Source organism: Ictidomys tridecemlineatus, chromosome 11 (genome assembly GCF_052094955.1).
Source record: "Ictidomys tridecemlineatus isolate mIctTri1 chromosome 11, mIctTri1.hap1, whole genome shotgun sequence".
NCBI classification, from domain to species: domain Eukaryota; kingdom Metazoa; phylum Chordata; class Mammalia; order Rodentia; family Sciuridae; genus Ictidomys; species Ictidomys tridecemlineatus.
In genome coordinates, this window is record NC_135487.1 from 102,693,386 (window position 1) to 102,713,847 (window position 20,462).

The 20,462-nt window shown below is 51.6% G+C and overlaps 2 protein-coding genes and 1 long non-coding RNA gene across 7 annotated transcripts; 2 read left to right on the forward strand and 1 right to left on the reverse strand.

The window, feature by feature from the left end:
* Window positions 1-501: 501 nt before the first annotated feature.
* On the forward strand, window positions 502-9,040 carry Atxn7l2 (ataxin 7 like 2). Of its 4 annotated transcripts, none has more exons than XM_078026940.1 (12): window positions 502-668; window positions 2,556-2,621; window positions 2,950-3,054; window positions 3,441-3,651; window positions 3,899-4,185; window positions 4,713-4,795; window positions 5,127-5,380; window positions 5,737-5,799; window positions 6,204-6,402; window positions 6,540-6,661; window positions 7,128-7,923; window positions 8,889-9,040. In XM_078026940.1, exons 1-12 carry the CDS (start codon window positions 542-544, stop codon window positions 8,901-8,903), a joined length of 2,328 nt encoding a protein of 775 aa, XP_077883066.1. In that variant the 5' UTR covers window positions 502-541; the 3' UTR covers window positions 8,904-9,040. The 4 variants fall into 4 exon arrangements, with proteins under 4 accessions (XP_077883066.1, XP_077883067.1, XP_005338141.1 ...); XM_078026941.1 differs by having other exon boundaries at window positions 3,995-4,185; XM_005338084.4 differs by lacking the exon at window positions 5,737-5,799 and having other exon boundaries at window positions 503-668.
* Window positions 2,332-3,370, reverse strand: LOC144368228 (uncharacterized). Its single transcript, XR_013428005.1, has 2 exons — window positions 2,695-3,370; window positions 2,332-2,563 (listed from the first exon to the last, which is right to left on the reverse strand). It is a non-coding gene; the product is annotated as an uncharacterized LOC144368228 (long non-coding RNA).
* Window positions 9,041-9,184: 144 nt separating the features above from the next.
* Window positions 9,185-20,165, forward strand: Cyb561d1 (cytochrome b561 family member D1). 2 transcript variants are annotated; one of them, XM_078026944.1, is made up of 4 exons: window positions 9,185-10,776; window positions 11,259-11,296; window positions 11,867-12,366; window positions 16,989-20,165. In XM_078026944.1, exons 1-4 carry the CDS (start codon window positions 10,629-10,631, stop codon window positions 17,008-17,010), a joined length of 708 nt encoding a protein of 235 aa, XP_077883070.1. In that variant the 5' UTR covers window positions 9,185-10,628; the 3' UTR covers window positions 17,011-20,165. The 2 variants fall into 2 exon arrangements, with proteins under 2 accessions (XP_077883070.1, XP_005338143.1); XM_005338086.5 differs by having other exon boundaries at window positions 11,867-20,165.
* Window positions 20,166-20,462: the final 297 nt, after the last annotated feature.

Genomic DNA, 20,462 nt, shown 5'->3' on the forward strand with positions numbered 1-20,462 from the left:
TCCCTCCCCTTGCCCTTCTGATTCACAGCGCCCACCTCCCTGCACCTACCCTATTCGATCTACGGGGGAGCGGAGTCGCTTCGTGGCCGCCAGCCCGGGAAGGGGCGCCAGCCAGCTGGCGGATGCACTGCTTAGAGGGGCTTCTTTGGCAGAGAGAGGTCTGGGGCTGGGTGTGTGTGTAGTGAGCTTGGGAGTGTGACTCGTGGTACAGAGAATGTGTGCACAAGATTTAGGAGAGGGGATCCTGGGGCTTTGGTCTTTTCTATTCCGCCTGCAAACGTGCCTTTCGGAAGGGCTCTTGCGGCAAACTCGGTAGGAAACAGCACCCGCGCCGGAACTACATTTCCCAGAAGGCTATGCGGGAAGGAGGAGGAGGAGGAGGTGGAGGAGGAGGAGGAGGAGGGGGCAGGCGACCTGAGTTGTGCTTGCGCAGAAAGTGAACTGGAAAGGTAGGGGGAGAGGGGAGGCGTGCCCGCGGCGGGGCAGGGGGGAGGGGGCCGCGCGGCGGCGGCGCCGGGGCGGGCGCGCGTCCGCGGCGGTGATGGCGGTGCGTGAACGCGCGGCGGCAGCAATGGCCGCTCTGGAGCGGCGGGTGCCGAGTCTCGATGACTTCGCGGGACAGAGTTGGAGCTCGTGGGTGGAGCGGGCCGACCTGCCTGCGGCTGATGGTGAGTACAGCCACCTTAGAGTCCGGGGACCCCATCACCATCTCCCCTCCCCCCCTCCGGGCCCCCGCCAGCAGAGGGGAGCCGCCGACTGGAGCCGCCGTCCGGCTCCCCGGCCCCCCAAACAAAGGACCCGCCGGGTCCTAGTGCCCGCCCGCTCTGTTACCTTCGCGCCTCCGGGTCCTAGCGCCGGCTCACCGCTCTCAACCCACCCTGCCCACCTCTGTCTCTGCTGGTGCCACCACCTGCCTCCACATTTACTTGCCTTTATCTTTCTTCTTGTCTGCTGGCCTCCAGCTCCCGCCCCTCGTGCACCTGCTCCAGCTGTCTCCATCCGCAACAGTCCTCTCCACGTGTTTCCCACGCACCCCACTTCTGTGCCCCCCTCCCCAAGCTCTTGTTCTTTTGCCTTTTGCCCCACATTTCCTGCTCCTTTTTGGCGTTTGCCTGACGGCTGCGATGCTTCTGGACCCCCGCCCCCTCCGCATAGTTCCTCCATCCATCCTTCTATCTATCCTCCCTCACACCCTCCCTCTTTCAGTCCATCCATCCATGCCTTCAGTCCTCTGTCCTTTCCTGGATCTCTTGCCCTACCTCTTGACTCTTTCCTACGTTCTGTAGGCTCTTGAGTGCCTTTGGTGAGTGGGCCTACAACCCCTTCTTCTGATCTTTGTCTCCTGGGCCCCAGGGAGCACCTGGCCTCGTGGCCTTTGGAGGTGACAGCAGGCATCACACCCCTGAAGAAGTTTGCAAGTGAGAAGGGGTGGAGGAGAAAACCTCATGGAGCGGTCTCTAATGACACTTGTTCTCTACTGAGACATCTGACTCCCAGTCCTGTTGGGTCCATCATTCCCCACACTTGGATTTAACTGATTAAAAAGAGTGGGAGCTGCCCCTTGTCTCTTGAATGTCTAACTCACAACCCCTTATGTGTAGACATTATATAAGATTTCCAACATTCTTCTCATCTAAGAAAGGGGCAAATCTGTTAGTAGGTAACAGAAAGCAGATCTAAGTGGGACCACAGGCCACCCTGGAACTGGCCCATGCTGGGTGGGCAAAGATGGGGCCATTGTCAGGGTCTGGGTGCATTGAGAACCGGAAATGGAGTCAGATGGGTTTGGTGACTCAGAATTGATTTTTTTTTTCCAAGGGACAGGGAGGGGGTGTAGAAGAGGGAGGGGGGAGGAGAAAGGGAGGGGGATGGGGAAAAAGATGCTTTGCAGCTAAGATGTTTTTGTCATTAACCCAGAAACTGAGGTACAAGGGCAGCCCTGAGAAAAGCCCCTCTAAGAAGGGGAGGGGCTTGGTAACTAACCAAGGAGACTTTGAAGATGCCAAAAGGGTCAAAGGCAGCAGTTTCCCTGGTCTGTGACTGTTCTATCAGGGCAGGACCTTAGAAACTGGGTATAACATTGACAATGCTATTCTAACTCAGGTGGAGCAAACTTGAGTTTATGGGGGTGGTTACCTGGGAGAGTATCTGGATGTCACGGAGTAACAGGACCCCTGTGAGAAATCTCATGGAGGGACTCAGATCTCCAGGGAAAAAATTAGGATCATTTCCATTTTAAGTGGAGAATTGAACCTCAGAAAAGAGATATTTACCCATATTCATCCAACTAGTCAGCGGTGGAACCCTGATCCATGCCTTTGGAGTAAAGGGTCCATGATACAGGTGGCTGGATTCTTCTTAGCTTATTTCAGAGACAGCAGGTGAAGGAAAAATGGGAACTTGAGCAGGATCTACCGAAAGGTTCTCCTAGTGATTTTGAGTATCAAGAACTCTTTAGGGAGATGGGCTTCTCAGTGCTGGGCTGCAGGCCCCACTTGGGTAGGAGATGAGGATCTGGAAAGGGGGTGGACTTCTGAGCTGTGTTTTTCCTCCAGGGGCTGAGCTGGAGGAAAGTAGCAAAAACATGAAGAAATTGGATGCTATGACCCTCATTAAAGAAGGTAGGACTTAACACATATTAGGGCTGGAACTCAGGGTAGACAGGACCACCCTCCCCTCTGCCACCACACTCACTTGAAGCAGCAAGTTTGGGATCCTCAGTGCTAGATCTGAGTCAGCCAATTTCCCTGGCTCCTGTGACCTGTTGTTGGAGATACTAGCTATAGGTGATTGGCGCCCATATACTTTGGGATTGATTAGAATGAAACCTAGAACTGGGAGCATCAATTGGGAGGTGAAGTGCCTTCAAACTGGTGGGGTGGGAATGCTCTCTGATCTTACAGGGAATGGAGTCCCCAGCCCCAGTGACAAGGGCTTCTGTCATTGCAGACATGTCTATCTTCGGGCACTGCCCTGCCCATGATGACTTCTATTTGGTTGTGTGTAACCATTGCAGCCAGGTGGTGAAGCCTCAAGCTTTCCAGAAGCACTGCGGTGAGAGGAGCCCCAGGGGGGAACTAAGGGGAAGGTGGAACAGGGAACTCTTAGCACAGGGTCAGTTGGGAGGTCATATGGGGTAGTAGAGGGCAGTTCTAGGGATAGGAAGGGCCTGGAGGTAGATTCAGAGCATTGTGGGGTGGGGGGTAGGGTTTATTGTTCAAACAAACTGCTGGTATCCAGTGGAGTTAAGAAGTTCAGGAAGCTGGGTCTAAAATACTGAGTTTTGATGGCTCAAAGTAAAAAGGGAAGGAGGCAAATTCACAGTCTAAGTTATGGAAACTCAGATTCTCTGATTCGAGTCTACGGGGAGGTTAGGAGGCTGGGGAAGGAGGCAGTTTATACCACTTACCTTGATTACTCTCTCCACCTCCTGGTGACAGAAAGAAGACATGGGCCCCTCAGCAAGCTTTATACCCGGGCCCCACCCCCACCTCCAGCCCCTGCCAGCTCTCAGAAATGCCATGTAGTGAATGGGCAGGGCCCAGCTTGTAGGGCCCCAGGTTCCACCAAAACCTCCTCCAGGGAGAAGGGCCAGGGGTCCCGGAGCCGCGGCCATCAGCCTCCTGAGAAGACCCAGAAGGACAACCTCTGGTAAGAAGAGGTTGGAGACTCCCCAAGACCAACCCTGACCCGGGGAGGGGTTGACACCAGTGGAGGCAGCTAACCCCATCTGCAGCTCCCTCCCATGTGTTCCAGGCAATGTGGGCTTCCCTTTTCCCATGTTAAACATACCTCCTGGAGCCCACCCAAGTTTCAGGGCCAGGAAGGAGATGGCTCTGGGCTAGGGTCCAGGCCCAGCCTCCCCACCCCCCAGCCCATACCCTCTCTCCACGTGTAGCCTTTTCGTGCCTGTGGTGAATCTGGAGAAGATGTCCAGTCTCCCGAAGCCTGATGGACATGGAATCAGGGTGGCCCCACCCTCTGCTTTCCTCAGCCAGCCAGGCAGCCTCCCTAAGGACTCCCCTGGAAAAGCCCCTATGGCTCTCCCTTCTAAAGAACCTCCTGGCAGAGAGAGCATCGAGATAATCCCTGGTGAGGGTTCCAGTCACCGGGCCGAAGGCAGCCCCCCAGAGAAGGAGCCTGGTGGGGCCAGACTGCCCCCCAAAACTCACCGCAAGATGGCTCGTGAGTAGTTGCGGTCCTGTGGGGCTCCTTTGGGCTGCTTTGACCCTGGGCCAGATGGGTTGGAAGTCAGGAAGGACCAGGCCTGACCAACACAGCTTACAGAGTACAGAAGCCCTGTTACCTCTTGACCTCCTTGATCCAAGGAAAGCTTCTCTAGCCCAGGTCTCCTAATCTAGGACACTTGTCTATGTCCAAGCAGGTGAAGTTACTCTCCTCCCCTTTGGCAGTTGACTGTTACCTCCTTTCTTACATCTAGATTCCTGTGGCTGCTTTTGCTTCTTGATATGTGCTGCCCTGCTGTTAGCTTGAAATGCCTGGGCTAGGGCTGGGGACAGGGACGGGTCACACACCCTGCAGAGATCTGGATACCCTGAAGAGTTTCCTGCAAGGGGAGCCTCAGACCTGAGGGCTGGAGGCTCTTCCACCTTAGAGCCAGTTCTTCCCAGGCCCCTGGAGGAAAAGGCCAGGTTCTCCCATGGGTTTCTAAGAAATGGCCTTTATGCTCACTGGAACCACTTTGCCCACAGGGAAGGAGTGCGACCTCAATAGGCAGTGTGGGGTCATAAATCCAGAGACCAAAAAGATCTGTACCCGCCTGTTGACCTGCAAGGTAACCCCGATTTCTATTGCATGGAGAGGGAGCCTAACACAGACACAGGACCTGGGCTAGGAAAGGAATTTAGATGTTATCCAGGGATGAGGCTGGGAAGGGAAGAGGAGGCCACCCCGGTGTTGCAGATGGGAGCAGCAGGCAGGGAGTAGCTTCCAGGTTCTCCCACCCTAAAACAGGATTTTGGCTCCATGGGGGAGTAAAACAAAGACACACAAATATATCCCAAACACACTCACACCCCCCTCAGCTTGCCCAGGCCAGAGCACCCAGCTACCCCTCACCTCTCAGCTCAAACCCCTTCCCCACCCTCCACCCTGCTGTATTCTAGATCCACTCGGTACACCAGCGCCGGGAGGTCCAGGGCCGAGCCAAGGACTTTGATGTGCTAGTGGCAGAGCTGAAGGCCAACTCCCGCAAAGGAGAGTCTCCTAAGGAGAAGAGCCCAGGGCGCAAGGAGCCAGTGCTTGAGCGCCCCTCCCAGGAATCTTCGTCCTCAGTCCAGGCTGTGGCAGCTGTGGCTGCTGCCAGCAGCACCTTCTCTGCTCGCACCAAGCAGACCTACCCATACTGTGCACTGCCCAGGTATGTCCAGGATCCAACGCCCATCTCACTTGGGGATACTTGGCCCCTAAGGCACCAGGGACCCCTGAAGACAGGTGCAGGAAGTGTCTGTCCTGCAAGATGTGTTCACTCCACCCTGAATGTGGGGGGATACCTAGGCCCCTGACAGTGGTGTGAAAGCAGGTGATTTCCCTGTTCCTGCCCAGGCTACCACAATACCCTAGCCTCTCTGTGGTGTGCCAGATCCAACACAAGGATATGAACATTTTCCCAGCTACTTCCAATAGGCCAAGACTTTCACTAGGGAGCTGAAAGGGTTAGGGTCCTGGGTGAGGCAGTCCTACCATGTATTCATTCACTGGCCCCTTCGTGTGCAGAGGCTGCGCTGGATCCCGGGGAGAGCCTGCCTTGCCGAAGGAGACACACACGCCTCTTTGCCTGTAACATGAGGGGCAGACACGAAATACAGGCTCAGCTCCCAGACAGGCTCACAGGAATATGTGATGCAAGAAGGGGGTTGAGAGAGTTGACTGGGCTGACCAGAGCTGGGTGCAGTTAAGCTCCGAAGATTTTCTGAAGGAAGTGAATCGGGAGCAGATTTTTCCCCTGAGGAGGCAGGGCCTGGGAACTGAAGGGGCTGGGAAGAGAATCCCTTGGGAGCTGTGGCCCTGGGCTCTTGTCTCTTACTCTGTGAGCTCTGTCATGCCCTCCTGTCCTATCCTCCTTCCTCTGGTTGCCCAGCAGGGTGTCTGCCCTAGCTTTTTGAGCTTGGCGGGTTCAGGGACTCCCCCACCCTGACCCCACACCGGTCACATTGCCCTCACATCCCCTTTGGCCCTTCCAGGTCCCGGGCCTCCTCTGAAAGTGAGTTGGATGATGAAGGCCCCTGTGGTGGTGATGGGGACCCAGGCCTGTTCCCCTTCCCCCTGCCCCGGGGTGGGGCCCAGGCCTCCAGCGAGGAGAGTGAGGAGGAGGGGACATCTGAGGACCTCCACCTCTCCCCTGACTGCCATTATGCAACCCGGCCCCCGCGGCCACAGGCGGTAAGGACCTGGGGCAGGGCCTGGGGTGGGGGTGGCCAGTCTTTCTGGCCCACAGTATGGGGAGAGGTCAGATCTTTTGTGCAGATGCCCTCCATGTTTCTCAGGCCCCACTAACCACGACCTTTTTCTACCTCTAGTTCTGTACCTTTGGGAGCCGGCTGGTGAGCCCAGGATGCTATGTGTTTAGCCGCCGGCTGGACCGGTTCTGCTCAGCACTCAGCTCCATGCTGGAACGGCACCTCAGCTCACACATGTGGAAGTGAGTTTCTTGGGCCTGGAATGCCCCTTCCCAGGCCTTGGTGAACAAGACTTCAGAAACCCAGATCTTTTACACATGCTCTTTGGTGTGCCTTGGCTTTTTGCCAGGGGTGGGGGATTTTGGCAGCCTGGAGCAGGGCATGAATGGGTGGGTGGTCTGGGGTTGAGTCTAGACCCTTAGCCATCACTTGCAGTACCTTTTGGGTAACTTGGGATAGGGGATGCTCAAGTAGAGTCTTAAAATGCAGTTGTTTATGAGTCTGCACACTAGTTCACATATTTTATACAGTTTGAGTATATATTTCCCTGAGCCTTCTTCCTAACCCTCAATTCCAGTGTCTCCCAGCAGATGGCAGCAACTCTGGGGCTCTGCTGGCCATTTCTAGGCGGGGCAGAGAAACTGGTATGTGTTGGGGAGGCCCTCTTATTCGCTTGGCAGTCACAGTGGGGCTCTCTTTTTACTGCAGGAAGATCCCACCGGCGGTTGAACCTCCATCCCACCTTGTCACCTCCCCCTTATCTGCTCCCCTGAGCCCATCTTCCATGGGCAGCTGCCCCCGACTTCCAGGCCCACCCCCCAGACCCGCCTGCCCAGTCTCCACACCCCCCACCAAGGACAGCCTTGTCCCCAGCTACACTGCAGGCTCCCCCAGTGTGGCAGCCGCTTGCAGCCAGGCGGAGTGCATGGGCGGCAGCCAGGCCATCACCTCACCACTGCCTGCCAACACGCCATCCCCGTCCTTCAGCAAGCTGCCGCCTTCCAAGGCCAGCAAGTCATCCAAAGGCAAGGATGGGGCAGAGGTAGAGGCCCCTTCGCGAAAGCGGAAGTTGTCCCCTGGTCCCACCACTTTCAAACGGACATGTATCCTGGAGCCCACTGGAAAAGGCAAACCCTCTGGCTGCCGGGGCCTCTCAGCCAAGACTAAAACAACCCTGGGCATGGGACTTAATGGGACTGTGGGGCCAAGAATGAAGCGTGCAGGACCCCTGGACTGTCGGGGTTCCCCTCATCCACTCCCCACACCAGTCAAGGCTTCTCAGCTGGAGAACCGGGGAGCAGCTGGACACCCAGCCAAGGCCCTGCCAACCAACTGCCTCTCTGAGGAAGAGGTAGCCAAGAAGCGGAAAAACCTGGCCACTTACTGCCGGCCAGTGAAGGCCAAGCACTGTCAGGCTGGTGCCCCTTCTGAAGGGACCTGCTCTATGCGCCGCAAGAAGCCGGGCCCGGCCCTGGCCTTTGAGGAGAAGTGCTCTACACTGAAGGTACCAGCTCACCTTCCTGGAGAGTGTGGCAGAGAGGGGTCAGAAAGGCTGAGGTGGGGAACACAGTGGGTACCTGACATGGAGAAAGTGCCAGGTAGATGGCTATGCAGGGAAGGGAAGAAAGGGGAAGAGTTCCTAAGCCATCTACTTTAGACAGAGGTAGGTTAGCCCTTTGCAAGCAACCCTCACTTTTGCCAAATGGTTCCCCTATCAATAGTCTTCTCCCTTATTCTCAAGACATGCTGAGCACCCCTGACCTAGGTTTTGCTGTAACCAAAGGGCTACTTCTTTCTGAATTGGCTGTGACTCCCATTCCAGAGCCTGGTAGTACTTCTGTTCCCTGAAGGAAAGGGAGTTTGGGTCCCCGAGCTGTGGCTCAACATGCTGAGCAGCCAGGTGGGAGGGCTGGTGTCTTGTTCTTTGCTTCTTCCTTTAGGCATTGTGGCATTGAAGGGCAAGTTCATAACTCAAGGTCCACATAAGCATGAGTGCCCACCTTGTACATGTGCCCACCCCCAGGTTCTATAATGATAGGCAGGTTCTCCAGGGTTTCTAGTAAAGCTGCAGCTAGGTTTCTTTGTCTTTTCTGATAAGAGCTCTGGAATCGCCTGTTGGTCTGTCCATGGGATGTCTTCCAGGAGGGTCTCATGGGAGGTGGGACAGAGAAATGTTCTCCCTATTTAGGCATGAGCCAGATGCATACTGACTTCCCTGACACCCACAGGAAAGCACATTTTTGACAGCTGTTGTGGTCCTAACTCTGTGTGTGTGTGCATGTGTGCTCTCCAGCCTCAACTCCAGGCCACCCCTTTTGAGCTGGCATTCACCTTGCTCTTGCTCTGTTTGACTTACCAGGCCAGCAGAAGGAAATCAAGAGTTAGCCCTTTGGTTTACCCAGTTCACTGGGTAGGACAACTGGTAGGCCCCCACCCTGATCCTGTCTCTTGCCTCTTGTCTTCCTACAGTCAAAAGCCCATTAACAAGAAAGTGCCTGCCCACTGCAATGGAGCCGCCAGCACCTCCTCCCTTCCAGATCCGGGCCCCAGGCTGCTGCCGCTTTTTATAACTTTATATTATTTTTTTTTAAGAAAAAAAAAAACTCTTTAAAATACCTCAAGACTGACTCCCTGTTCTGTTGCTGCTAAGAAAATATAAAAACAGAAACATAGAAAAGGAAGAAAAACAATGTAGCAAAATGAGTATCTTTACTGTCCCCAACCACACCCTAGGAGGTTGAGATGATAGGCAACCAGACTCCAGCTCCCAGTATTTGCCTGGAAATAGGTGTCTTTTATACACACACACACACACACACACACACACACATCTGGAGTTTGTATCACAGGAGAGTCTTTTTTTCAGATAGTGAGCAGGCTCCCCTGAATCTCTGGTCCCACTGGGAAGGAAAACTGGAGAGTGGAGAGAGCCACTCCTCTGGCTGTATCTTGGGTTTCTGCCCTGAGTCTGTGGGAGTTGGGTTGTGGGGCTTTTCTGGACTTTCAGCAGCTGTAGGTCTCCATCCCTCTCCAAATAAGTGCCTCAGTTTCTCAGCTACCCCTTCCCTTTCCCACTTCCTACCAGCAGCCTCTTTTCCTTTTGTTTCCTTCCTTCCTTTCTCTCATACTGGGGATTGAACCCAAGGCCTCGTGTGTGCTAGGCAAGTGCTCTACCCCAGAGCTACATCCCAGCTCTTTTTTATTTTTTACTTTTGAGATAGGGTCCTGCTAAGTTGCTGAGACTGACCTCAAAGTCACAATCCTCCCGCCTTGGCCTCCTGAGTAGATGGGATTAAAGCTGTGTGCCACTGTGTCTGACAGCAACCTCATTTTCTCGACCACTTAAGCTTGACCTGAGTTAGGAATTGCTCTCAGGATGTCCTTGATTTATACTGGACAGCTTGTTTTTGTCTCTTCCTGGCCTGTGAGTGTGCCCCTAAGGACTTAGTAGAGCCTCTCCAGGTACGCCTCCTTTGGTTGGACCATATCTTTTTTGGAGATGGGAGGGGGAAAGGGAGATCACTTGCAGAACTTGGGGTGTGGGAGGCTTGGTTGCTGAGGATCACCTTGCTCCTCAGGGCTGAGCAGCTGTTGTGGGGGTGGCAAGGACTGGGAGTGCCCTAGTTCTTCCGAGTATCTCTGGGGACAGCTACTGTGCAGATGGGGGATGAGACTTGCATCTCCTGCCTTTGCTCTTCAAACCTAAATTCACAACATACAGGCACTATTTTTTGTCCTTGTCCTTTCCTTTTATTCTTCCTTGCTTTTAGGCAGGGGGGAATCTTGTTCCCTTAACAAACCAGAAGAGAAAATAGTAGGAGAGTGAACAGCGAGGGCAATCCAGTACTTCTGGAAAGCTGCTCACAACACCACTTTCACACTCTTGGGTCACCATACCAAGTGGTTTCACTGAAGTCAGTTGCCACATAAGTAATTTTCATAGACGGCTTGAGTATACAGGCCCTTGTAGACACAGCTACAAAGAAGCTGGGCTGCAAGCTGTCCTGTGAGGGGGTCTCAGGGGAGCAGACCCTCTGGGCAGACGCGCTTCTCCCCCAGCCCCCAGAGGGCGCTGTGGGCGTATCTGCCGCACTGCCGGCTGCGTACCCCGGGAGGAGCCTCTCCTGCAGCCGCCGCAACCGCCTCCGCGATTGCAAACCCGGAAGACGGCTCTGGCAGCTGGACTGTGCGGGCCGGCCCGGTACGGCCATGCAGCCCCTGGAGGTAGGTCTGGTTCCCGCTCCAGCGAGGGAGCCGAGACTGACCCGCTGGCTACGGAGAGGCAGTGGGATCTTGGCCCACCTGGTAGCTTTGGGCTTCACCATCTTCCTGACTGCGCTGTCCCGGCCAGGAACCAGTGAGTGTGCGGGGCGGGGCCACGGAAGGGGGCGGAGCCGAGGTACTGGAGGGGCAGCGCTGGAGTGCGTTGAGAAACGTGGAGCGGGGGACCCCATAAGCAGTGGAAGGGCGAGCCGCTGAGGGGTTTTAAGAGCCTGGTGGGCGGGGCCCGGGGAATCCTGGAAACGTGGGACTTTGGATGCTGTAGGGGGAAAAGGCCGAGGATTGAACAGATGCATCCTGATGAAACATGCAGTTAAGGAGGGAGGCTGAGGACTGGACTGACAACTGAGAGGTGCCGAATAAGGAACTCAGGCCAAGTTGTGTGTTTTCAGGGTGGCCCTCTTGGCCTCTTCACTTTGCCCTGAGTTCCTCATTCCTGATTAGGCTTGGGGATGGTATGCTGACCTTTGCACTGAGACCAGATTCTTTGGGGTCCACTTAGCCACATGGGCAGGAACAATGGAATCCAACCATCAGCCTGTTCTCTTTGATTCTTAGGTCTTTTCTCCTGGCACCCTGTATTCATGGCCTTGGCGGTGAGTTTGGGCGATTCTATCTGCAACTAATTTGTTTAGATAAGCTTATTTTCACCTCTGAAGAAACATCCAGGTTTTAGAAGGCTCAGCCTTTTCTAAGATACCGAGAGGAGAAGAAGGAGAGAGGTGGAGAAGCTAGGGCCTCATTTTTTCCCTGCAGCCTGTGGGATTGGGAAATGTGGAGGGCTGGACCATAGATAAAGTGTGAGGTGGTTGAGAAGGATGGGTGGATATGGAACATATTTCTCCAATGGGGCCTGAAAGGAGGAAATTGAATTGGCAATATCCAGTTATTGGCCTCCCTTACCCCCAAAGGTCAGGAGGAAGTTTAACATCTTGAACTGTTCCACTGGCCAAGAAATGGGAGGGGGATATTAGCCTGAATGATAACACATGCACTGAAGTGCTAATTCTTAGTTATTCCAAGGCTGACTTTATGAAGCAGAAGGTCTTGGTGAAGTTCTTAGCCTCTATCCTTTGTCCTCTTTGCATGGACACATGAGAGAACCTCCTTTTTCTCAGGCCTCCAAGCCAGACCTGAGGCTCACTGGCCCTCTCCTGTGTTCACAGTTCTGCCTCTTCATGGCTGAGGCCATCCTCCTCTTCTCACCTGAGCATTCTGTGTTCCTCTTCTGCTCCCGAAAGGCCTGGATCTGGCTCCACTGGGCAGGGCAGACCCTAGCCATTCTCTGCGCTGCCCTAGGCCTGGGCTTCATCATCTCCAGCAAGATGCGAAGTGAGCTGCCCCATCTGGTATCCTGGCACAGCTGGCTAGGAGCACTGACATTACTGGCTACTGGCGGCCAGGCACTATGTGGGCTCTGCCTACTTTGTCCCCGGGCAGCCAGGGTCTCCAGGGTGGCTCGCCTCAAGCTCTACCATTTGACATGTGGACTGGTGGTCTACCTGATGGCTACAGTTACAGTGATTCTGGGCATGTACTCAGTGTGGTTCCAGGCCCAGATCAGAGATGCAGCTTGGTACCTGTGCCTGGCACTGTCCCTCTACCCAGCCCTGGTGATCATGCACCAGATTTCCAGCTCCTACTTGCCAAGGAAGAAAATGGATATGTGAGTGCTTCTGGACTCGGAATCTGGTTGGAATACTTGCCTTGGATTTCAATCATTCCTTGGTGACCTTCAAAGGATCCACTTCAGAAGTGGTTGAGTTTTTGCACTTAATGGCTGGGCCAGGTGCTGCAAAAATGGCTGTTGTTGAGGGATGACTCAGTGGGCCAAAATGGGGAAGTATACTGGATGCAAGTAGAAAGTGATGGAGAACTTGAGCCTGAAGCCTCCACTCTTGATGGGAAACAGAAGTATTAGGTGGTGGTGGTGGTGGTAGTGGTGATTGTGGTGATTTTTTGATTGTGTGCCTGATAAAGAGTTGGGTTCCTATAAGTTATGAAGGGTAGCCATGGATATTTAAGTCCCTTTTATGAAAGCCATGGGTCTTGATTATGGTTCTCTTAGACTCTGTTGTACACCCTTAGGTAAGTTCTATATCTCAGGACCTCATCTGTGATGTGAATGTATCTGAACAATCTCTAAGTTCCTTTCATCTCTTAATATTCAGTGTCTGTCAGGTTGATGTCACTGAACCCCCCTCCCAGTTTGGGACTATGTGGCCCACTTAGCAGACTCAGGATATAATTCTTACATTCATTCTCCCTTTACTCCCCTGGAGGGACAGGTCAGCCCTCATAGTCTTCAGAAGTCTATGCCAGTTTGTCCCCTGGATCAGGGAACAAAGGCTAGGCACTGTGGTGATAAGGGGCCCAAGTGAGGACTCCAAGATGGCGAAGGCACTAAAGTCACTTTAAAGTTTTTGAAGGAGCAGAAGTGCATTGACTTAACCATGCCTTTCACTCCTGGTTGGGCTCCTTAGCTCGGCTGAGAACTTCCTTCAGCCCACCTCTGGATCTAGGCTTCAAAACCTGGGTGTGCTCCTTTCCCTGACGTCTACTCTCAGGGCAAAGTAGTCCTGAGCATCTTGTATTCCTAGGACTCGGGATTTTGCCTTAGCACATAGCTTTTAGAACAAAATAAGGGACAAGGAAATGTGGTCTGAGGAAACTGAAGTCTTCCTTGTTTCCCTTCTCCCCTTGTCAGTCTTCTGCCAGCTCTTTGGCCCCAAAAGGGGCTGAGTTTGGTGCCAACCAGTCTGGATTCTCTTTCCTGTAGAGACCCCTCCTAAAAGTCATTCCCCAGGTTGCCCTTGGTGGTAAGATTGATGCCAGACTGGTTAGCTGTGGGTCTGGCTCACTTGGAGATGGGACCTCCCTAGATTACCGCAAGAACTGAATACAGCTGAGCCAGGAAAGCTGCTGTGCAGCTTTTTATGCAGGGAGATACAGCCCACTGGAAACTCTGGTTGGCCTGGATTATAGAGGCTGGAGCTTCAGTTTCCAGGACCAGAGAGAGGCCTGGTCCTTGATGTCAGTAACTTGGATGCCCCAGCCTCCTCTCCAGGTGCCTCAGAAACAAGAAGCTGGTATGATTAAATAGCAAAGGAAAGGGGACTGCAAGGGCAGAAGTCTTCTCTCAGTGGTCCTCACTATACTTCTCCTGGGTGAGTTGGCATCTCCCAGGAGCTCTCTAGACACTGAGCATCTGAGGGAGGCCCATGCTGTACAGAGGAAGATTGTACCTGTCTGTTTGCCCTCTTTCTGCTCTCAAACTATCCAACATGGTATGAAGTTGGAAGAAATGTTACTGAGGACCTTGAACCTCTAGTACTCCTGCTGCATGAAATGAGATTCTCAGCTAGGGTCATTTTGATCCAGGAATTATTCTTTTTTTCTTTGCCACGACCAGTGCTGAGGGCCTCACCCTGTCTATGAGAGGGCCAGGTAAGGTTTACCAGCTTGCTCTGAGAGCAAGCAGGCAAAGCCGGAAAGCCCAATCCTGCTTGAGGTGTTGCCTCCACCCAGGTGGTGCGGGGGCTGGTGGGCGGACGGGCAGGCGTGCTGACAGCCGGGAGTTTGCGGGGGCTGTGCCATCTGATGTCTATTCCCAGCCCTGGGAGGAAGGGGAATCATATATATTCTGCAGAAGGAAGGGACCCAGCTGTTGTCTCTCTGACCAGTGGGCCTGGAGGGCAGGGGCAGGGCAGAGAGAATGAGGACACAGGTCGTCTCCTCTTGCTTAGCAGGTCTGACTACAGTATAGGGAGATCACCAGGAGAGTCTTTCTGGCAGGCTAGATGGGGTGGGGAAGGGACTTCTCTCCCATCTTCCCATTTCTCCCTTTATCACCACCTGCCCTCACATCCTGGGGCAGCAGCTGGACCAACCATGAGAACTCAGTGCCAAGGCCCTCGTCCTCCAGCTGGGATCTCAGTGGCTGCTGGCTGCCTGTGCCTCCTGGCTGTGTGCTCCCTCCTCCCTGCACCCTCTGTTCTGCCCCCCTCCCCCCATCTGTTCTTGTCTGGGGCACTAGCTGTGCTCCTCAGCAGCAGGCAGAGGCCTCAGGGGAGAAGTAAATGGCTGCCCTTTTGCCCTTGTTCCTTGACTAGGGAAAGCTGCTAGTAGTCAGCCTATTTTGCTTTTTTAAAGAAAAGCCAGGGTGCTCAGATTAAAATTTTAAAAATTGTCATTTGCACAAATTTCCATATTGAGTTCACTAAGTCCTGATTCCATGTTTGATAGTGTTCCAAGTTTGATTATATTCAGACTCAACCTTGAGGACATTAGAAATATAGATGGTTTTGTATCCAAGTGCAAATGGTAATGGGATTACCGTTCTGGGTTTGCCTACCCCTCCTAAGCCCCCATCATTCCTATAACCACCCCTTCCCTTGAGCCCCATAGGGACTGGGGGTGGTACTGAATGGCAGGAGCTCTGCGTCTAAGGCAGTCTTCCAGCCTCACCTCCTTGGCTTTCAGCTCTATCCAAGACAGGCTGCTATCACTTGCCAGCCTGTGCCTTCTCCCCACCCCTTCACAAGGCAGATCACCCTTTGCTACTCCTTGACACTGGCTTGTCTGTCCTTTCTCATTGTCCCACCCTGCCACCCCCATGCATGGCTGCTGTGGGTCTTGTTTTCTAGACCTCACTGTGGGAGATCCAGGCATCCTCCCAGAGCCAGCTGGCTGCTGTGCCAAGGCCTGTTCAGAGTTAATAATAATCATTAGCTGAATGGTGCTGGGGCCTTTGAGCTCCAGATCTCTAAGCACTTGCAGGCTGAGTCAGCCAGCCCTCACCTTCCCCCTCTTCTTGGGCTGCAAAATGTAACAGAATGGGAAGGCACTGTGGGAGAGGAGGGAGTCAGGCAGACGCAGCCTTCTAGCTGTACCTTGAAGCTTCTGTCTGGAGCAAGCACTGAGAGTCTGCTCAGTAAACTAGGCAGGCCCAAGCTCCTGACAAAGGTCAAGATATGTTGGGAGCACAGTGTATGCTCAACTGAGAGGTGTTGATAGTGCTGACTGAAGACCTTGAACCTCTAGTACTCCTGCCCTTCTGTTTTCCCTGCTTGGTCTTCATGGGACCCCCTGGTCTGGATGCCCCAGCTGCTGCTTTTCTGGTGCCCCTCTATAAGCTTAGGGAGCAGGGAGGCTTCTGGCTCAGTGCCCCTGATGCTCCTGTGTTTGGCTGGCATAAAGAACTGTGTGTTTTGAAACAAAAGGTATATTGGCCTGAGAGCTGGGAAAGCTGCTATATGGGTCAACTCAGCCCCTAACACTGGTGTGGGTGTGGACAAATCACTTGCTACTTGACCTGCCTCACAGGGCTGTTGTGGGGTTAGATAAGAAAATGAATGTTAACAAGCTTTGGAAAATTCAAAGTGTTAAACAAATGTAAACAGATGATGTTACTATGTTCTTGTATTTTTCTCTCTCACTGAGCCTGGCTCTGGTCCTTAATGCTTCCTAGAGAGGCAATTAACAGTTGTGGATAATGGTTTTTGGGGGACCCAAGTCTCAGAGAGGTTGTGTGACCACCAAAAGAGAACACACAAATTTCTTCCTTCTAGCTCTTATCCACTACTGCCAGAAATGCCACCAAGGCCATGACTTGTGAGATGTGCCTTAAGTGGGGCTGACTGCAAATCTCTGTGTCATTACAATTGCTCCCTGGAACTCATCTTATTCAGGAGCTGCTGGTCACAAGTCTATCTAAATCTTTCCTTCCTGATTCTGCCCTTCAGAAGGAAAAGAGGGCACACAAGCCAGTAAAAGGAGGAGCAGTAGTAGTGAACACCACACTGATAGCATACCCCTCTGAGCCTCAGGTCCTCATGCCCAACACTGAGGATATAGAACTGTAAGGGTTTATATCCAACTGTAATGGCTTCAGGAGCCTGGTTTAGTTTCCCTCCCTGTTTCAGGCTCTAGAAATAGGATCATGGTATCCTTTTCCTCAGAATGCTTCATTGGAATTAACATACACATGCTTACACATACATACACACACACACACACACACACACACACACACACACACACACACACACACCATGAAAGAAGTTCTGTTTAAATTTCAAATTAGATGAAGGATACTTTTCCATTCCATTTGTCTGAGAAGGGGCAGCAGTCTGCTTGGAGTGGACACAGAGACACAGGAGCAACAGCAGTATGGAGGCTTGAATGTTTGTTTTTTTTATCTGGATTGTTTTTGCTGTCCTGGGATCCAAGAATAAAATACGAGTCAGGCATTGAGGGTATTAACCTCAGCCATTCTCTCCAACACAGGCACAAAGAAGATTTAAGTTGAAAGGTGGGAAGGTTGTGCCCCAGAACTGCCCTGGAGGGTGGTTGGAAGAAGTTTCAGCACCGGACTCGGCTATAGCAGACACAAATTACCTCCAGTGGGACAAGTCCCCACCACCACCCCGAAGGCTTGGCTCATCACCAAGGTGGCCAGTCAGAGAAAAACGGTCCATTTCTAATCCACCTGCTGTTGTCAGAATTTCCCAGATGAGTTGTTTTTTTTTTTCCAATGTTTTGCAATACTAAAGTTTGAACCCAGAGCCACATACATGCTAAAAAAACACTACTGCTATGCTGTACCCCAGCCCCGCCAATGAGTTTTTAACCTCTCTTAGGAGGAGATTAAGGAAACATTTCAGGGTATTCTGTGGTATTCAAGGAGCCAACCTTTATCTCACAGAGTGTACGTGTATGGCCCCCTAGTGCTCCTATCTTGAAAGCAGATTCCCAGTTTCCTCACAGTGTTATGTTTGTTTGTTGTTTTGATACTGGGGATTGAACCAGGGCCACTTAACCTCTGAGCCACATCCCTAGCCCTTTTAAATATTTATTTAGAGATAGGGTCTCACTAAGTTGCTTAGGGCCTCGATAAGTTGCTGAGGCTGGCTTTGAACTCGCAATCCCTCTGCCTCATCTTCCTGAGCTGCTGGGATTACTGGTGTGCACCACCAGGCCTGGCTCTCACAGTGCATCCCAGGCATGTTGTTTCTGCTTAGGCCCATACCAAGAGCAAATTATGACCAAGGGAGGGAGCGGTGGGAGGTGAGGAAAAAGCAGCACATATACTATCTAATTCCAGTCCCCATAACTGTGAGCACATTTACACACACACACACACACACACACACACACACACACACAGATTTGGGGGCAGTGATCCTTTGCCTATGTATGATAGTGCCAGAGGGCATCTGGCAGTCTAACCACAGGGCTCCATGTCCTGACTCACTGAATATGGTTCTCTTAGACCATGGTTCTGTGCCCTCTGTGCTCCAGGGACAATAACCAGGCTAACAGACACTGGAAGGCCTCAGGGCACGTCTCAGTTTCTTGACCATTTGATATCTTCCACCTGTCAGTGGATAATAACCCTAATGAAGGAGCTTGATTGGCAGCTGCTTTACCTTTCTCTTAAACCATAGGAAAGGAAACACCCAGCATAGACACACTGCAGCATGATCAGAAAAGCCAGCAGTCCTACTACAGGGGCCCAAGTCTTGGTGAACTCAGGTGGATAGGGAAAGTGAAGCTTCACCACTGGTTTCCTGGGAGACAAGTGATAACAAATACAAAAAGGGGAGGAGTTGAGAGACCAGGTGGAGGAAAGACTAGGCTGGCCCAGGCACTGAACTCGGTTTCTGTTCTAAAAGGCAGCTGTTACTAATTAGCCTCCCCTAGGCTCCAGAGTGCTACCTAAGAGGAACAAGGGAAAGTGCCATAAGACAAGGCAGACAAAATCACACCTCCTGGCCAGGATCTAGGGAATTTCTTGTGGCTTAGGGGTGGGGCCAGGCAATAAGGGTTGAAAAGATAAATGGATTTCCTTGGAATAAAGGAGAGAAGAGTGTCAAAAGTCAGGCTCAGAGACAGGGCTTGGCACAGGCCAACAGCAGTGGGAAGAACTCTTAGTGTTTTCCAGCCTGTTCTCTTTACCAGCTTCATCCTAGTGGCCAACTGTCAGCCAGAGCAAAGACTGCTTTGCAAAGATGAAACACTGTACCCACATGGATTATGGAAGAGGTCTGACACGAACATCTGTCATTTCACTGATAAGGTTGATGTGTCTGATGTGGCTAGTTGGGAGAGGCATCTCTCTCACTGGCATTTCTTTTGGAGGTGGGGGGGATTCACCAGTTCTTATTGTTCCTCTGGGAAAAAAAAAAACTTAAAAAGACAACTTTCCAGACAATGATTAGGATTTTATAATATAAGAAAATGTATAATTATAGAAATTATGATTATTTTAATTATTATTATTTTTTGGTACCAGGGATTGAACCCAGGTGTGCTTAACCATTGAGCCACATCCCCAGCCCATTTTTTTATATTTTACTTAGAGATAGGTTCTGAGTTGCTTAGGGCCTTGCTAAGTTGCTAAGGCTGGCTTTGAACTCACAAACCTCTTGCCTCAGCCTCCAGATTACAGGTGTTGATTCTTTTTTCTTTTTGGGGATTTACCATGACAGTTCCCTTCCAGAAGTATCCAGAGCCTAGCCAAAGAATTTGCCTTGTTAGAGTTTAAAATCAGTCCAATTTCAGAAGGCTATGTCTGATAATAAAGTAAGGACTGCATTCTTTCATTCCATGAAATGCCCAGGACACACCAAACTGTCAGTGAATACTAACCTGCTCATTAGGTGAATAGAACTTTACCCTAATTAAGATGGCTACCAGTTGCAACATGAAAATATGCTGGTAATAAAAAAAATGTGTTAAAATTAGCAGTTTTCCACCATTAAAAAAAAAAACAAAACACCTCAATCCAAGCATTTTCCTGTGGTACTGTTAGTAAACTCAATGTAGACTACAGGGACCCAGGAAATCTTCAATTAGATAATCCTAGCCTAGGTAATGGGATTTCTAAACTCTTGCCTTCTAAGCCTCAGTGACATTTCTTTTGAAATCTGTCAGTTTGGCAAACTATGGTCTGCTAGTCAAAACAGTACACTGCCTAGTTTTGTGTAGTCTCTGAGCCACTGACAGTTTTTGCATTTTCAAATGGTTGAAAAAAAACAATTAAAATTTCAGTGTCCATAAGTAAAGTTTTATTGGATGCCATGGTATGGCTATGGTTTGAATGTCCTCCAAAGGTTCATGTACTAGAAGTTGGTCCCACGGTCCCAAGTATGGTGTTGAGAGGTGGTAGAACCTTTAAGAGGTGGGGCCTAGTAGGAAGTAATTAGATCATTGGGGGCACCATCCTCAGAAGAGACCCCAGTTAGGTCTCATGAAAGCATGTATAATAAAAAGAGCAATCCTGGCCCCTGACTATCTCTGGCTTCATATATCATGACATGATGTCTTCTACCTATACTTCACTATTGTGATGCTGTCTACCACGAGGCCCTCACCAGAGGCCAAGAAGATGGGAGTCAGGAGATCTTAGATGTTCATCCTCCAAAACTGTGAGCTAAATAAACCTCTTTTCTTTGTAAAATATTCAGCCTTGGGTATTTTGTCATAGCTGCAGAAAATTGACTAATACATTGGAACAGAATCACATCATTCATTATTGTCTGTGGACATTTTCCCATTATAGGGGCATAACAGACTATGAGGTATAACAGTGCAAGGCCTACAAAGCCTAAAAGAAAGTTTGCTGACTCCTAGTCTTTATTTATTGGTACTGGGGATTGAATTCAGGGGTGCTTTACCTGAGCTACAGCCCCAGTTCCTTTTATGCATTTGTGGGTTTTGAGACAGGGTCTTCCTGAGTTGCTGAGGCTGGTCTCAAAT

Bases quoted from the DNA above. Each gene is read 5' to 3' on its own strand.
- Atxn7l2 (XM_078026940.1), top strand. From the start codon at position 542: ATGGCGGTGCGTGAACGCGCGGCGGCAGCAATGGCCGCTCTGGAGCGG. The intron at 3,055-3,440 runs GTGAGAGGAGCC...TCCTGGTGACAG, and splicing joins AGCTTTCCAGAAGCACTGCG to AAAGAAGACATGGGCCCCTC. The intron at 4,186-4,712 runs GTGAGTAGTTGC...CTTTGCCCACAG, and splicing joins AACTCACCGCAAGATGGCTC to GGAAGGAGTGCGACCTCAAT.
- Cyb561d1 (XM_078026944.1), top strand. From the start codon at position 10,629: ATGCAGCCCCTGGAGGTAGGTCTGGTTCCCGCTCCAGCGAGGGAGCCG. The intron at 11,297-11,866 runs GTGAGTTTGGGC...CTGTGTTCACAG, and splicing joins CTGTATTCATGGCCTTGGCG to TTCTGCCTCTTCATGGCTGA. The intron at 12,367-16,988 runs GTGAGTGCTTCT...TCTCCAACACAG, and splicing joins CCAAGGAAGAAAATGGATAT to GCACAAAGAAGATTTAAGTT.